The sequence below is a fragment of the Caenorhabditis briggsae genome (genome assembly GCF_000004555.2).
Source record: "Caenorhabditis briggsae complete genome, chrIII, whole genome shotgun sequence".
NCBI lineage: Eukaryota > Metazoa > Nematoda > Chromadorea > Rhabditida > Rhabditidae > Caenorhabditis > Caenorhabditis briggsae.
In genome coordinates, this window is record NC_013490.2 from 10642341 (window position 1) to 10657527 (window position 15187).

The window sequence follows — 15187 nt, forward strand, 5'->3', positions numbered from 1 at the left end:
CTTTTTATCATAACATCGCAAACATTTTAACAGTGGACAGATTATTGATATCATGGGGGCCAAGAAAAATTAGCTCAAACTTGATTTTTATCGCAGGTTTTACAATAGTTTAGATACTAGGATACTTTTATATCCCTTTTTTCAAAACTCACCAATAATTGCCCATACAGGTTTCGAAGTGACAATTGCCTTCCATGGAATCGAGCGGATCTAAAAAATGAATTCTGAATTTCAGCCTTTGTCTCACAATGTTACCGTAGGATGAGTGTTCGAAACATGACCAATTGCGTCTTCAATGAAAATTTTCTCCTCTTGTGATATGGTTGGATGGAATGCAGGCTTCTCGAAAGTGACACAGAACCAAACAATAGCCCAAATGACACCACATACTCCTGAAAAAAAGTTATTTTGTAATCTTTTCTTTTTGTTCCTTTTTGTTTCTCGGTTACTGTTCTCTATTGATGTTATCTATCCATCTGTGAAGTGTAATGGAACTGTCTTATGTTTGTCACCATAAAAGAGATGATTTTTTTTCTCAAGAAAAGAGAACAGATTGGGGCGGGGCCTAGCAGGAAGACTAGTTTAAAAGGAGAAGAATAGTTTAATATGTAGATAAAACGGTTACTTTGAAAATATGAACTTCTTGTATCTGATACTTGTGTCTTGTATCTCTTATGAAGTTTCTCAAGCTCAATCGATACCAAATGTTATTTTGTACGGAGAACCAAGAGTGATAGCCAGGAGGATTATCAATGCTGATTTGGTGAGTAGTCCCAACTGAGAATGGACCATTTAAGATCCTTCCAAACAACTCTAACTCATTTAATTTCCAGAACACAGCTCGCCAACTTGCTCTTCCGGAAGACAAAGAGCACATTAGATATCGAGTGAATGTTGTCGACAATGATAAGGTTCCACAAACCGAGTCCACTTATCTGACTGGAGAACGAACCCCAGTAACCGTCTACAGAAGAATTCTTCGCCCCGCCAGAATCACATTCACTGGCGATGGCGTTGTCACTGATAGCTGGCAAGGAACTAGTGATCCAGTCGAGTTGGAGTCATGGACTTTGAACAGGCGGCCAACCATCGACGGATCGTTTTTGCAAAGTCAACAACCACAAAGATCTTTTCATTGATATCACTACGTTATTATGATTCTCTTTTTTTGTCATGACTGAACGTTTTGGAAATAAATGCTTACCATAAAGATAGAAAGGTGAAGCCCAGGAGACGTAAGAGACAAGGAAAGCGGATAGGGGGAGGCCAAGAACAGCGCCAGCGTAGGAGCCAGTGAAAGCAGTGGTCGCGAGTTTCGATCTTTCCATAGGTGGAGCCCAGTATCTCCAAACCCCATGCATAGCCGGGTAGCAGACACCCTGGAAGAATAAAAGATAATTAAATTAGGTACCGTAAAACCTGTAAGAGAAGGACTTTGTAACTTTTAACTTTAAGCTTATATTTCTTGGTTCCTGAGAGATATCAAAAAGTGGTCAACCGATTAAATGTTTGTGATATAATGACTAAAATTTTATTAGTTGACTTTTTTTGAAATTTTTCACAGAAAAAAAAATCTAATAGATTGCCACCATAATTGCAAACTTTGAGCTCATGTATCATTATCTGTAACAATATCAAAAAGTTGTCAACTATTTAACAAAACGTTTATCACAATATCACCTATATTTTATCAGTTTACCACTTTTTGATATCTTCCACAGGAACCAAGATAAATGGGCTCAAAGTTGACGGCTTGTTTGGCGAAATTGAAGATTAGCGTCTCACCTGAACCAATCCTTGAGCAATTTGAATGAACGCCACAAGATAATCACTTTTCACTTTGAAACCATACGGAAGAAGAATGTTTAGAAATGCACCAACACCGATTCCAAATCCGAATAATCTGAAAAATAATCGATAACTAAATAGATAAATCTGATAACACCAACTTATTGGGTGGAAATTTGGCAGCAAGAAATCCAGCGGGAATCTGAGTGACCAAGTAACCATAGAAATACGAACTCTCCATTACACTAAGCTCCTCTATTGTCCAGTTAAATTCGTGCATCTGAATTTTGTTGAATTCTTAGAATTCGTTATCTAAGAACCACTCACATGAACCTTGCCCCATGGATCCGTATAATTCTTGTACATATGCGTTTTGGCGGCTCCAAAGTTGCATCTAATACCGAAGGAAATCATGAATCCCATATTGGCAAGAATAGCAAGAAGCCAGCGTTTTCGACATTTTCCAATCCAAGTTTGTTCGACGAATTGGAGAACTTTGTTCGAGTGCATTCGCATCGGATTCTCATTTGATTCTTCTTGCCTGGAAACGTTCTTGTATCCTCAGATCTTCCGATTAAACTACACACAAACATATTTTATGAATCAAAACACTGTAGTTTCTACATTTTTTTCATTCTTTAGTCTATCATCCTTCTTCAGATGCTAACGTGAAAATGAGAAGAAGAATGAGACCACCCGATGAGGACAGATAGTGTCTTTCTCTGAATATTTGAACTCGTCTCATCGTTTATGCCCTTGATCTTGTCTGAAGACCGTTACTTGTATTACCTAGATCATTATATCTTCAAATTCAGTTTTTTGCTTGTGAGATTTAGTTCCTAATTTAGTAATTAATTTAGTGAGCTGGTGATTGGTTTTGTTTGCTTGTAAGCAATCAAGGTCAAAACGGTAGGAATTTTTTGTTTTCAAAAAAAATCGAGATTAATCTGGAAACAATACTAAATCGGAATCTTCGATTTCGCATTTAAAAAAACGAAAAGTCGAATTTCGTATAAGTATCCTGGAAGCCCGAAAATTGATAGAAATATAATGTTACGTTTGACTCAAAGCTACTGAAATTTTCAAAGCGATTCCTCAAGTCTAGGTATTGTTACGATCGTTCAAAGATGAACGGCGTAATGTTTCTTGTGATTTTCATGAGATGAAGCAACTTTGATAAGCGATAACTCAGCTCAAAATTGATAAAATAATTTGAAACTTGGCCAGTTTAATAATTAATAATTTGACTTTTGGTACTCCAAATTTGTGTCCCGAAAAAACACTTTATTCAAATTTATGCTAACCCAAACTTTAGCCCGGGTGCCTATGCGCCACTCTTTCTTAGACACATTAGCCGAATTTATGATCCAATTTCTCGGATTTCGTGCTTTTAAAAATAGGAAAAATTTTATTTTCAGCTAAGCGATACTTGAATTCCGTCCCTTAAAAATTTCAATCCAGATCAGCAACGTCGGAGCAATTTTAGAGATTCATGATCACCCGTATATGAAAGGATCGCAGCTCTTTGATCTAGGCTCGAGTTCAGGTGACTCAGTAGATCAAATTATTTTTTCCGAGATCAAAATCACACCTGCGCCTTTAAAACTTACATTTGTTGAGGTGCTGCAGATGTCGCCGTTGCAGCGGACGTGACCGACGATGCAGCTGCAGTCATTCTGAAAAAAAACAGAGAGTTATCCGGAAATTCGTAGTGCTTAGAAGTTGGTCACATAAGGAACCAAAACATAGAACCTAAAATCTAAGAGGTTAGTAAGTGGTTATGTCTGAATGAGTGCATTTTTTGACTTTGTCGAAATAATTTCACGGCCACATGCCCCCTTTTTTCTTCGAGACTCCGGAAATGGTTATGGCCTTCTTCTATGGTTACTTACTTGGCCAGTGGCTCCCCGACCATTTGTTTGCCACGATCCCAAGCGTCGTTCCATGACGACATTCCTGGAAATTGTAATCATTAAAAAAATGATGACGTGTTGGAAGAAAAAGAGAAGACGTTGGGTGGGAGAAGAAGGCCAGGAAGGTAATAAAGAAACGGAAGCGATAAAGAAGACGTCGTGACGGGAGGCTTCTACTTTTCAGAGTCGCTTTTTATGATCTCTCGACAGGCGAGGACCCGTGGCGGTGCACAACCTCCTCCTTTTTACTACTTATTTATACATGCACTTCTGCTTCTGAAGTCGACAGCTCCTACTCTTTTTTCTAGAAGTGGTTTTTCTTTCTCCGGTTTTTGATAGATGGATGTGAGTTTTGGGGTATAGGGAACACTGGAACGTTGTTATAATGCATATCTGAGAATATGTGAAAGCAAAAAATATTTTAGGGATAAGAAGAAGTAGTACAGAAAAAATATGAAATAAGAAATCCACATACATCCTTTTCAGTAATTCGAAATGACGTTTACATTAGTGCTCTAGTCTTCCGCTCGAATTAACTGAAAGGCTTCATATGGACAAAGTAGAGAAAAACAGAGCATTTTTTTGGGAATCAATACTAAACACCTGTCAGCTTGGAACATGTTCTGTGGTTCATAAGAACATGTCGGATTTTTTGGATTTTGAGTAAAAAGGAAGCCGAGAGCCACGTGAGTGACCAAACCATTTCCGGACCAAAATGAATGAGCTGGAAAGGGAATGGGTTGCCTTTTGAAACTGACGGAGCAGCAAAGAAAACCAAAAGTGAATTTTGAAGCTCCACACACCAGAACACTGTTGGAACGGAGCTTATCAGTAAAAAACAACTTTTCGAAAATTTCGACGCTGCCGTTTTCTTTCTATAAGAAGCTCACCTAAACCGGCAACTTTTTGCTCAATTATCTCGATGCCTGAAAAAGATATCAAAAATATATCAACTGCTAAAATATTGGTGACATTACGATAACTAATTTTTAGTTGACACAGTTTTGATGTCTTTTGAAGTAACCGAGATAATTGAGCTAAAAATCATATAGGTTTACAGTGTGGCTCACAATCACCCGGACTGATAAAAACGGGTATATCCTTAGACTTAAGTATCACGGAAGCACGAAAGTTGGTAGAATTATAATTTTATATTTGATTCAAAGCTACTGAAATTTTCAAAGCGATTCCGTGAGGATAGGCATTGTTATGATTGACCAAGAATGAACGGCGTAATTTTTCTAGCACGCCATTGTGATTTTAATGAGATGAAGCAACTTTGACAAGCGATAACTCATGTCAGCTCAATGTTGCTCAAATAATTTGAAAATTGGTTTGCTCGTTGATGAATTATTGGAATTTTTAAATTCCAAATTTGAGCCCTGTACAACGCCTTACTCAAACTTTATGCCAGTACAAACTTGAGGCCGGGTAATTATGAGCCACATTGATTGCTATGAGAGATATAAAAATTGTCATTTGATAAAATGTTCACCACTTTTTCAACGACATTTTATCAGTTTATCACTTTTTGAGATCATTCACAGGAGCCGAGATAAATTGGCTAAAAATTGAAAGTTAAAGGGAGGGGAATGTGTCTACGGTGAGATAGAAAAAATTCTTCTAGGATTAAACTGAGTTGATTATTCAGATTTGGAAAAACAGTGAATTTCCTATATTAAGAAATTTCAAAGAATATGTAACTGAAAATCTTGTTAATCCTAATATAAGCCAAAAAATTTTCAGAATCTCTGGTGACAGTTCATTTAACCCTTTTTAATAAAGTCAAAACCAAAAGCACCAATTTTCTTTTTTGAATTTTCCCCTAAAATTCCTAAACTAGGACCAATTTGTTCGTTCTCCGTATTCCAGAATCCACGTCATCCTTCCCCCACATACACAGGAAACGGAGGTGGATCTGATTTCAAGTCAAAAACGGGTGTGGTGTAAAAAGAAAAAACGAAAAGAAGCAAAAAAGAAGGATGTGTGATGGTGGGAGGAAGAAGAGATGAATGAAGTTGACATTAATAGAAAACGACTAGGAGAAGAAGACGGACTGCACCACCACCTCACCAATGATGATGACGACTTTTTTTGCCTGCAACACACACACACATCCAGGAAAATGTGTCGATTAATCTTTTTCTTGGTTCTAGCTGTGGAAGCTTCTTCCAATATATGTTGAGGTGTTGGAGAGGAGATAGGAAATCGAGTTATAGGAAAGGCATAAAAAGAAAATTAGATTTTGGTATCTATAGCAATTGATTCGGCTAAAGGGTGTTGGCGTAAATAGTACCTGAACAGAAAACGGAGAACGAAAGTTTCATTTTTCGAGATTCTGAGGTTTCGAAATTAAGGATTTTCAAGATTCTGAGACATTCAGGATTCGGAAATTTCAGGATCTGGAGATTATGTGATTCTTACCAGGGATGCTTGGAATGGATTTTTCGATTTTTTCAGAAATTCAGAATTTCAGAACTCCAGAAATTCAAAACATCAGAATTTCTGAATTCCGGAAACTCGGAATTCCTACAACTTCAAATTTTCAGATTTCCCGAAAATCAGAATTCAAGAATTTCGGAAATCCATAAATTCGTAACATCAGAATTTTAAAGCGAACATCAGAAATCCAGATTTCAGAATTTCAGAATTTCAAAATTCCAGATGTTCGGAGTTCAAAAATACAGGACTCCTGAAATTCAGAATAACAGAATTTCAGGGTTTCAGAATTTTAGAATTCCAGGATCCCAGAATTCAAATTCCAGATTTCAGGATTCCGGAAATTCAATATTCCAACCATCACTATTCCAGAATTCCAAATATTCGTAATATCAGAATTTCAGAAATGCAGAATACCAGAAATCCGGAATATCAGGAGTTCAAAAACTCTGAAATTGAGAATTCCAGAATTTCAGAATTCCAGAATTTCAGAATTCCAGAATTTCAGAATTCCAGAATTTCAGAATTCCAGAATTTCAGAATTCCAGAATCTCAGCATCTCAGCATCTCAAAACCTCAGAACCTCAGAATCTTAGAATCTTACAATTAGAATCTCAGAATCTCAAAATCTCAGAATCTCAGAATCTCAGAATCCCAGAATCTCAGAATCTTAGAATCTTACAATTAGAATCTCAGAATCTCAGAAAATCGGAATTCTAAAAATTCGTCGCTCTAAAGATTTAGAATTCCACAAAATTTCGGGACTTCAAAGTTTTTAGATCGTATCTTGAAATTCAGAAGTTTTGAGATTCCGATGTTTTACGGACATGTACAGGAACGATGCCCCATATCTTATTACAGGAATAAAAAAGATCTTCAGACACCTCAAACGTCTTCAGAATCTCTAAGAAATTTACGAAAAACAAGAATCTTCTATAGTTCCAGCTTCATCTCATGTTTACTACGCCTGAATGCACATATACACCATATAAGACGAAGTAAGGTGAAAAGAGAGTAATGCAAAAAAGAACATGAAAATCTCATTAGTTGATTAAACCGAAAAATATGTGCATTCAGGCGCCATGGAGGGGGGTTTGTGGCTTTTAGGGTCATGGTTTCTCTGCGTTTCTTCATCTCGAACAGTCTCTAACTAAAAGGGATCTGCACCTAGACGATTGATGGTTTTCCTTCCTCTTTTTGACTTCTTCTCGCTCCCTCATAAATCGTCACCTTTTTGTGAGTGTGTGGAAACGGAAAACCTTTCAACTGCTTTTCCTTCTTTTTTTTCAACAAGTTTTGAATTACGTCCCCTCGTTGCCTTCAGAAGGCCACTCGAGTGAGAGGTGACGACGCCTTCTACTTCTGGATAGGCGAGAAAAAAAGTAATTGCAACACGTCAGGGAAACACATAAATAAAATTATTCAGTCAACGACGACGGACTCGGGGAGAGTCGACACTTTGGCACTGCGGATAATTTATTTGGCTTTTAGGCACGCGCTAAAACTTATATCCTTTCCACTGGATAGCTTTCTCTTACAAGAAAGACATGGTGATTAAGTGAATAAGATTTAGGAGAAGTTGAGAAGTTTCCAGGAACCGCTAGGCTCGAAAGTTCGATAGATCAGACTTGGTCATAACCTAAAAAGCCAAGTCCACAACTTTCACAATAAGGCCTAACCTATCTAGGCCATGACCTGAAAACAAAAATCTAGATCATGGACTCCAAATTCTAAGTCGTGACTTAGAATTTTATTTTAGGTCATGGCCTAAAAATTGAAATTTAGGTCATGGCCTAAAAACGAAAATCTAGGCCATGGTCTGAAAATTTCCGTTTTCATTATTCTGATGTTCTAAAAATCAGTGGGAAATTGAATCCATAGAATATATGAGATTTTCAATTTTGTTTCTTTTCTTGAGATTTCGAAGTTTCAGGCTTTCAGAATTTGAGAATCTAAAAATCCCAATCTTATAAAGTTTAGGAACCTAGAATCCCACAAGTTCACAGCACTCCCTTGAGGTTCTTAATGTCTCAGAATCTCTCCGAATTTCAAGTCTTTCAGGATTTTCAAGCAATTCAGCTTTCCATCACCAAAACAAATTTTCCAAAACCACAGGAATTCTCACGTTCAGTACCTACAGGGTGTCCCACAATCATCTGATAAAAATTGGTCTATCTTTAGACAAAAGTATCTTGAAAGCACGAAAATTGGTAGAAATATAGTTTTAGGTTTGATTCAAAGCTACTAAAATTTTCAAAGTGATCCCTCGAGTCTAGGTATTGTTATGATTCTCTAAAGATGAACTTTTTTTGATGCTACGGTGATTTTCATGAGATGAAGCTACTTTGACAAACGATAACTCAGCTCAAAGTTGATCAAATAATTTGAAACTTGGCCAGGTTACTGATGGGTTATTCTAATTTTTGCACTCCACATTTTTGCTCAGTACAACCTTTTACTCCAATTTTAAGCTGTTACAAACTTGAGGCAGGGTAATTATGCACCACACTGTAAATTCTAGGACTTATTCAGCCTTTGAAATCTATGATTATCGATCAGGGTGAGAAAATCCATTAGCATATCAGAAATCAAATTATGAAAGGAAGCTTAACAATGACATCAACAATATTTTTTAGATCTTTGGCAAAAAAACACACAGACACCTTTTTTCGATTTCCCTCTACTACCGGAAATTAATATCTATCGATTTGATATCAATAAAAAGTTAAAACAGACAAGAATGTTAGCAAGTAAAAATATCTGAAAAATGATGGAGGAGAAAACATAGCAGTCTAGTAACACGGATTATGATGAGGATGAGTGTCAAAAAAGTGGAAATTTTCAGGATGAGACCGGATTTGATATAAGGATTAGTGAATCTTGCTTTCGCTCCTCATGACATCAAAAACTACTGTTTATGGGGAAGAAAAAACAAAAAAGGCATGAAAGAACATGATTTTATTTCTTCCGGAAATGGGATCCGATGTCATAATGGAAATTTAAGATGAAACGGAAAGGGGGAAACGAAGGATTTTGAATTGCAGACAAGGAGAAATTTGCCAGTAAATTGAGGAAAGGAGAAAACATGTTATAATTTGAGTCGTTATCAATGGTTTACTGTAGTTCCAATATTGTCTATTTTTTACTTAAATGATTTTTTTTCAGAAGTAGGCTCTTACAATTAGGATAATGCCTCAAATGCGGCGTTTTAAGGCTAATCCTAGGGGCCTACTTTCAATCTTAACCGTTCCTATGCCTAATTTTTCCGTTTTCTCGCTTTAGAATTTTTTCGAATTTCGAAAACCTGGATATTAAAAAAAACACTAATAATGAAAATGAGAGATTATGACGGTTCACCTACGACATTATAGGACATCCAATCTTTATAATCCAACAGATTATGGACCACAGTTCACTCTGATCCTAACAATACTTTATCTCAGATACACTTGACTCTATAAAACAAAAAAGAGCTTTCCATGCTTCTCCTCTCCCCCTAGAAGTGGGCGGAGCTAAACAAAAAAGGTGGCAAACTGAGCAAAGTGGGAAGAAGGGAGGGAAGTTTGTGGAAAGATTGAAAGGCAGAAACAAGAGGTAATGGATGGTGAAAAGAAAGGGACTAGAAAGAGAAAAAAAAAGGTTTTCGTTGACATTTTTAGTGCGCGATGGAAGGTGATGTTGGAAATAGGGACAAAGAAATTGGGATTGGGGAAATCCACTATGGGAGATTCAGAATTTCAAGTTTATGTTCAAAATCATGGAATGACGATCGTGAGACGGCAAATATTCAAATTTCAGATCAGATCCATCAGATTCACATTATAAAGAAGGTGGCATTTTTTAGGGATTTCGAATTTTGGCTCTTTATGACAAGGGGGGGGGCATGAGAAAAGGGGGGGCCCAAGCGAAAAGGGAGGCCGTGAGAAAAGGGGGGGGGCAAGTGGAAAAATTAAGCCTGAGTTGATATTTACCGATTTTTTCAAGTTTTGTGACCGTTTCCATTAAAATTTCGAACTTTGAACACTTTTCATAATTTTTTGAAAATTCCACTTTATGTCATATTTTGCATATTTTTTGTCTATTTTTTTGTTACTAAGCCTGAAAAAATCTGGAACTAGCTGAATAACTTCAAATGATACAGTTACAATGGAAAAAAATAGTGTTGTTCATGCAAAAAACCGGCCTAAACTGAAATTTTTTGAAGTTACAAATTTTTGTGGAAACATGCGCAAAGTACGAAATTTTTATAGAAACATTCGAAAAACTTGAAAAAATTGGTAAATCTTAACTTAGTCCACATTTTTACCTATGGGCCCCCCCCCCTTTTGACTTGGGCCCCCCCTCCTTTTCTCATGAGCCCCCTTTTCGCTTGGGCCCCCTTTTCTCATGGGCCCTCCCTTGTCATAAAGAGCCCGAATTTTTTCCTGATTATTTAAAAACTTATATGATGAAAGTACATAATTTTGGAAAATTGTAATGCAAATACAAAAAAATGATGGGAGTCCCGTTTCAAATTTGAGAGATGAATACAAAAATCTTACAAGAACTGAGAACATGTATCAATCTATAAAAAATATTTTAAAAGAAGAAACCAGAATTCCTGGTCCAGGAACAAACCCATATCCAACCAATTTTCGCGTCAACAGTTGGATAGGTAAACGAGGAGATGCATTAGGTCTTCATCTGAAGACGCTCGTTAATATGATTGATCCAGATCGACCAATTTTCTTTTCTCCCAGACATTGCTTTTCTACCTTTCTCTTCACTTTTTTTATTTTGAAACCCTATTATCTTCCCCTTCCTTGTTCTATTAATTTCTCAAAAAATTCCGAAATTCCTTGTAAGTTTATTGAAGATTGACCCATTTGCAAGTCCCAAAAATTCTTAAATTCCCAATCAATCCACGTGATTTTTGGCTCATCAAAATCCCCTCTTCTCTATTCTCCCCCAATTTTGGACTATTTCCAAATTTCTTCTTCCGAAGCAATTATTTTTATCAGGGAGACCGAATGACTTCAGATGGTGTTCATCTTGTTGGGTGAGTTGAGTTACAGTAATGCTAAAATTCCTGAAATTTCCAGACAAGAACATTTGCCGCCTATATTGAGATTTTTCGCTGATCCAAGCTATGAATATTCAAAACACAAACACACAACTGAAAAATCTAACGGTAAAGTGGAAAATTTTATTTTTTGAAATCCTGGTATTCTGGAATTCTGAAAATTTGAAAATCTTGAATTCTAAAATTCGGAAACTTTGAATTTCTGATGTTTTGAAATTCTTTCGTCTTTTATCTGGAATTCTGAAATTCTGAACTTCTGAACTTCTGAACTTCTGGGACTCTGTGATTCTGAAATTCTCAGACACTGTGATTCTGAAGTTCTGAAAAATAAAATTTTAAAATTGTGAACTTCCAAATTTCCGAAATTTTCAGACGGTATTCATCACACCTATACCATAATTCTCTCCCGGGAGCCATTGAACCGAACTCTGGATCTTAACAATCTGGAGTTTCCATCCAATGATCCCGACAATCTTATCAGTCAGATCAGTACTCCAACCAGTAGCGAAATGGTCAAACCTAGTCCGATTGCACCTGAAATGAACAGTTTGGGATTGACGGGACCAGAAAAGCCGGTCAATGACAACCAGTACTTTATGATTCCGGTTCCGACAGTTCCACCATCTGCACCACCATCAGCAATCACTAAATCAAATCCAACGATAACGTCTTCTTCGGCTTCTACCTCTTCCTCTGCCTCTTCTTCAGTTACTTCTTCAGCCACTTCTGACTCCACCTACATGTCGATTCCGGACTTTTCTCACCCGGCAACTCTCAAAAGTACCGGTACTGGAAAACTTGTAACCATGGTCCATGTAAAATTTATCTTGCTCCATCATGACATTCTTAAGAGAAGGTAAACCTGTCGCCTAGTTAAACCACGCCTGATTATTTTTTCAGTGTCCAATCGACATTCACCGACGAATTCCAATCGGATTGTCGTCTGGAAGACGTGATTTTGAATTTCCAACAACTTTATGCTCGCCAGTAAATGCTCAATATCTCAAATACTCCTGCCTTTGTGCAGAAATTTCAGACTTCGAAACGCCCGTCTCCAGCCACGTTTGTCATATTGCATCGGAGAAATCAGTGGGATTAATTCGAAACCAGTGTTGAGCAGTGATTTGGGAAAGACATTGGCTCAGTTGGCTGCATCGAATACTGTCTTTCAGTTTGCGCTGATTATCGATAATATCGATAATTCGTAGAAAGAGATAACTGAATTTTTGATTGATGAATGAAGCTTTTGAGTTTTTATGACAAAAAAGAATATTCGACACAATTTCTATATATCAATTTGAAATTTGAGAAAAATTCTCCAAATTTTGAGTACTGAAACAAATCATGGCGATGTTTTCGGTGCGTATTCTGAAATAAATTTTTTCGAAAAACGACTGACTTTGGCTGAAATAGATATAATTAGAATTTTTCATCGATTTTCTGGAAACTACGTTGTTCAATGTATATAGATTGATGACATTCTCGAGAAAATAAAATGTGTCGGATTTGTTCATGAACAGAATGCCATCCATATTTTTGAATAATAATTTTTTATTGAATTCCTTTCAGTTCCATTTTTCCGGTTGGTTTTTTGTAATAACATTTATTTTTTCTATTTTTTTGAACTTCGATTCTGAGCATCGACCGGCTCTCCAGCCTTCTCTGAAATTGTTTTAGTTCATTTATTGTCGAATTAAAAAAAGTGGGACCTGGAAAATTTCGCGGGCGGCTTCCCGTTCAATTTTCGAGGCCTTGCATTAAAAACACTACAGTAGTAAACGAAAGTTATTTCTATGAATTCAATAGGATTTTCTGGACAAAATTTAGATTTCTTGGTATGAAAATGATCGCTAGCATCTCTAGAATCTGTTTTTCATCGAAAAACCGAACTTAATTGCGAAAGCAGCTCGAACGAGCCAAAAGTCGGAAATATTACGTTTTTGCCGCACTTTTTCGTAGATCAAAAAAAGCGACGCCTTTCAAATTCTCAGGTCCCACTTTTTTAAATTCGACAATATAACCCGAAATTTTATTATTACTCTCCTCAAGACAGAAAACTAAATGACATGAAAACAAAAAGAAAGCAAGTGAGAGCAAAATAAATCATTGACTGAGATTCGGAAACTCCTCGGGATTCAACATTTCTCTTCGACAATGTGGACACGATCTGTGGATTTTGAGCCATTTCGAAGCACACTGAAAACTGAAGATAATAAAAAAAACACTAAAGAATTCTCTGAATTTACCTCGAAATAGGTCACTTTTTTGAATTCTTGACATGATAACGCCTCAGAAGTCATTTCCACGTAGCAAATGAAAAATTCAGAATCTGATACTTCGATTTCAGAAGATGTTATCGACTGATTATTGATAATTCTCCAATATAAATTCACAAATCGCTTCGAGAATTCTGGAATATCTGGAAGTGGAGTAACCATGGAAACATCACAGGTTTCTTTGATTCTTTGAATATTCAATTCTACTTCTTTTGTATATTTCAACAGTCTTCCTTCGAATTGATAGTACTCGTAATCAGCGATTTGATGGATTTCCACGAGATTCGAGGAGGATTTCAGCCTGAAAATATGACGATTTCGAAGCCAAAATCTATCACAAAACCCACTTTTCAGCCATGTCCTTTGCCTGTTTCAGCTGTTTCTTGTGATATAACGAATCCTTGATTCTCTGGAATCTGAACAGTGCGAATCTGTTATGGTTTGGTTGTCCTTCCGAAGGAGATTCTGGAACTGGTGGAGTGCGCGGAGCTTCTGAAATCGAAGCAATTTGTTCCCGAAGACTCCGATTGTCTCTTTGAATCGATTCCATCTCATTTGACATGATGGTCAAAGCGGCCCGAAGTCTGAAAAATAGTTCATTGTAAGATTTCGACTTTCATGTCAAATACTTTCTCTTCGAAACCCCTCTCTTTCTCGCGAGTCTCCGATTTCAAATTCTCTTCATTTTGCTCTAGTTTTAGCTCCATTAGCTCGTATTTCTCTTTCTCACTCTTCAGTTGATCCGAAAGATTTGTGATCTTTTCGAGTAAATCGTGTTGGCTGATTGAATGACTGAAAGTATTATTTATTGTATTTTTAAGTTTAAAAATTCACTAACTTTTTCTCTGCCAACTGCATTTTCGCATTTTTCGCTTCCAGTTTCAGAATACTTATTTTCCGATACTGATTTTCACACTTCTCCTTTTTTATCTCCAACTCTCTCTCCTTCAACTCCTTTTTCATTTTCTTCATTTCAGCCTCCATTTCTCTCATTTGAATCTCCACTTCTTCAGTTCTCTTCGCCTTCTTCTCGTACTTCTCCAATCGATTCTGTGTCATTTTCAACTCCTTTTTAGCTTCATTACACATTTTACTGGTCCGGAGTCATTTCGTACAGCACTTCGGCTGAAAAATAGATTCTAGAGTTGCTAGCGATCATTTTCATACCAAGAAGTCAATATTTTGTTCAGAAAATCCCACTAAATTCACAGAAATACATTTGTTATCTACAGTATCCGTTTTCGTTCCGCCCCCTCGTAAATCGACACGAGCGCCGTCTCAGAGATTTTCAGGTGTCACTTTTTTAATCCGACAATTTTTTTTCCGACTTCTTAATTCGACTGACAGTTTAATCCGACTGACAGTTAGCAAAAAATGAAAAAAAAGAGTTTTTAATGCCGCGTTCAAAGTTGATTTCCAGTAGCAATTTCCTAGAAAAACGCTGTCCAAAGCTGCGATTGTTTTCCAGATTTACAGCAACAGTAAACTACTGTATCACTCGTTTTGACTGTGTTCTTCCTGTTGATTCATGTCGATTTACGGCGGGTCTCGAAGCGGAGGCCTCTGGAAATCAATGGCAGCTTTGGACAGCGTTTTTCCAGGTAATTACTCCTGGAAATCAACTTTAAACGCGCCATAACTGAAAATCTCGAAATTCCTTAAAGGTGGTGTACGGTGAAATTTTTTATTGCATCAAAATGTGCAGAAAT

The 15187-nt window shown here is 36.8% G+C and overlaps 4 protein-coding genes across 4 annotated transcripts in view; 2 read left to right on the plus strand and 2 right to left on the minus strand.

Moving 5' to 3' along the window:
- Cbr-eat-4 overlaps positions 1-3742 on the minus strand; it is a gene marked incomplete at both ends in the record, with an annotated part of 13576 nt that extends 9834 nt beyond the window's left edge. The window contains 8 exons of the mRNA XM_002642352.1: positions 153-210; positions 256-392; positions 1205-1379; positions 1786-1903; positions 1950-2068; positions 2116-2329; positions 3399-3464; positions 3681-3742. Of these exons, the coding sequence (XP_002642398.1) occupies positions 153-210; positions 256-392; positions 1205-1379; positions 1786-1903; positions 1950-2068; positions 2116-2329; positions 3399-3464; positions 3681-3742 (949 nt within the window). The remainder of the gene's footprint in view (positions 1-152; positions 211-255; positions 393-1204; positions 1380-1785; positions 1904-1949; positions 2069-2115; positions 2330-3398; positions 3465-3680) is intronic.
- CBG06793 lies at positions 635-1139 on the plus strand (the record flags this gene model as incomplete). The annotated part of the gene is made up of 2 exons (XM_002642353.1): positions 635-763; positions 834-1139. 2 exons carry the CDS (start codon positions 635-637, stop codon positions 1137-1139), a joined length of 435 nt encoding a protein of 144 aa, XP_002642399.1.
- A 7407-nt stretch (positions 3743-11149) lies between the features above and the next one.
- On the plus strand, positions 11150-12410 carry CBG06791 (the record flags this gene model as incomplete). Its single annotated transcript, XM_045244367.1, has 5 exons — positions 11150-11178; positions 11222-11310; positions 11575-12058; positions 12103-12189; positions 12239-12410. 5 exons carry the CDS (start codon positions 11150-11152, stop codon positions 12408-12410), a joined length of 861 nt encoding a protein of 286 aa, XP_045093313.1.
- Positions 12411-13305: 895 nt separating this feature from the next.
- Positions 13306-14567, minus strand: CBG06790 (the record flags this gene model as incomplete). Its single annotated transcript, XM_045244368.1, has 5 exons — positions 13306-13398; positions 13449-13779; positions 13826-14062; positions 14209-14270; positions 14313-14567. The coding sequence occupies 5 exons, from the start codon at positions 14565-14567 to the stop codon at positions 13306-13308; spliced, it is 978 nt and encodes a 325-aa protein (XP_045093312.1).
- Positions 14568-15187: the final 620 nt, after the last annotated feature.